This window comes from Cervus elaphus, chromosome 1 (genome assembly GCF_910594005.1).
Source record: "Cervus elaphus chromosome 1, mCerEla1.1, whole genome shotgun sequence".
Classification (NCBI taxonomy): Eukaryota; Metazoa; Chordata; class Mammalia; order Artiodactyla; family Cervidae; genus Cervus; species Cervus elaphus.
Window position 1 is genome coordinate 62,922,677 of NC_057815.1, and position 1,816 is coordinate 62,924,492.

At 42.5% G+C, this 1,816-nt stretch overlaps 1 protein-coding gene across 1 annotated transcript; it reads right to left on the minus strand.

The window, feature by feature from the left end:
- Positions 1–522: 522 nt before the first annotated feature.
- On the minus strand, positions 523–1,461 carry LOC122698781 (olfactory receptor 51I2-like). The gene has a single exon (XM_043910382.1). The coding sequence runs from the start codon at positions 1,459–1,461 to the stop codon at positions 523–525; it is 939 nt and encodes a 312-aa protein (XP_043766317.1).
- Positions 1,462–1,816: the final 355 nt, after the last annotated feature.

Genomic DNA, 1,816 nt, shown 5'->3' on the forward strand with positions numbered 1-1,816 from the left:
AGTGGTTGGGTACAAACATTGGAGACAGACAAGTATTGAATCTCACTTGGATCACACTTTATGTGAGTTACTCTGAACAATTCATTTCATTCTCTATACTTCATAAGATTGTTAGAAATATTAAATGAATTAATGCAAAAATAATTTAGAACTGAATCTGACACTTAAGAAACAGATACTATTATTATTATGTTAGTAATATTTATTATTATAGAAAATGACTCCTAGCTTAATGTTCCTCTGCAAAGTTTTGTCTAATCACTCAGTTGACTCTAATAGTTATCTTTCTATGAATGAAATTGATTTTTGTGAGCTGTATTGTTACACATTTTTTTCTGTCCTATAAGTTTTGAATCTCCGTTCCTGATCTTTAATCTCCACCACCTCACCCCAGTGAATCTACCTTTGTGATGATAATTATGATGTTTAGGATAACAACATCAACAATGATGATAATAATGACACTGTGGATGATAGTCTATTGCTACAATGATCATTATATTTTAAAGCCAAATGTGGAAGTCACGTTTTAATGCGGTGAAACACGTGAACAATGGCTCGGCGGATCTCCTTTGTCTTGGCGCTATAAATGAGAGGGTTAAGCACAGGAGGCACGAAGAGGTAGATGTTGGACAAAAGGACATGGATGAATCCTGGCACATTTTTCCCAAAGCGGTGCACCATGGAGACCCCAATCATTGGTACATAAAATGCAAGTACAGCCAAGATATGTGACACACATGTGTTGAGAGCTTTGAGGCGTTCTTCATGGGAGGCAATGGCCATGACTGAGCGCAGAATGAGCACATAGGACAGGAAGATAAATAACAAGTCCATGCCAAATGTGGAAATAAGAACAAAGAGTCCATAGACGATATTGATTGTGATATCAGCACAGGCCAGCTTCATCATGTCTGGGTGGAGGCAGTAGGAGTGGGAAAGGACATTGGATCTGCAGATAGGAAGCCTCTGGATGAGGAAGGGAAGAGGAAAAAGCATGATGAAGCTCCGAGCAGTCACAGCTAAACCCATTCTAGCGATGACTTCATTAGTGAGCACAGTGGCATAGCGCAAGGGATCACAAATGGCCACATAGCGGTCAAAGCTCATGGCCAGCAGAATGCCTGACTCCATCATGGAGAAAGAATGAATGAGGAACATCTGGATTAGGCAGGCATGAAAATCAATGGTGCGGGCATTGAGGCAGAAGGTTCTGAGCACAGTAGGCAGTGTGGCCACGGACATGGCCATGTCACTGAGAGACAGCATGGACAGGAAGTAGCACATGGGCTGATGCAGGCTGGGCTCCGCTCTCACAGCCTGCAGGATCACCGAGTTGCCCCCGAGAGCCACAGCGTACATCACACAGAGGGGTCCCGCTAGCCAGAGTTGAGCGCTCTCCAGGCCAGGGATCCCAGTCAGAAGGAAGAAGGCAGGGCGAGTGACATTGAACGACCCCATGGCAGGAGGAAGCCAGAGAGCTTTCCAGGGTCAGACCTTCTGATTTAGTGATTTCTGAGAGCTGCACTTACTGGAAGAGGAGGGACCAGGGAGTAAAAGACAGAGCAGATGGTGTCTACACAATTTAAACTGACTCATTCATGAAATCACTTATTTTGTAAAGATACAGGTAAACTTCTTTTCTTCATACTTTATGATCATCAAGTCATAGGCTGGGCTACATATTCCCTCTGTTTTATGAAAGAAGGACAATATTGACAAATGCTTAGATGTGTCAGTTAGTTACAAAGAAACTGTTCGCACTGTGGTATCTGCAATTCTAATCACTTCTTTGAAAGGAAATAGGTTAATTAAA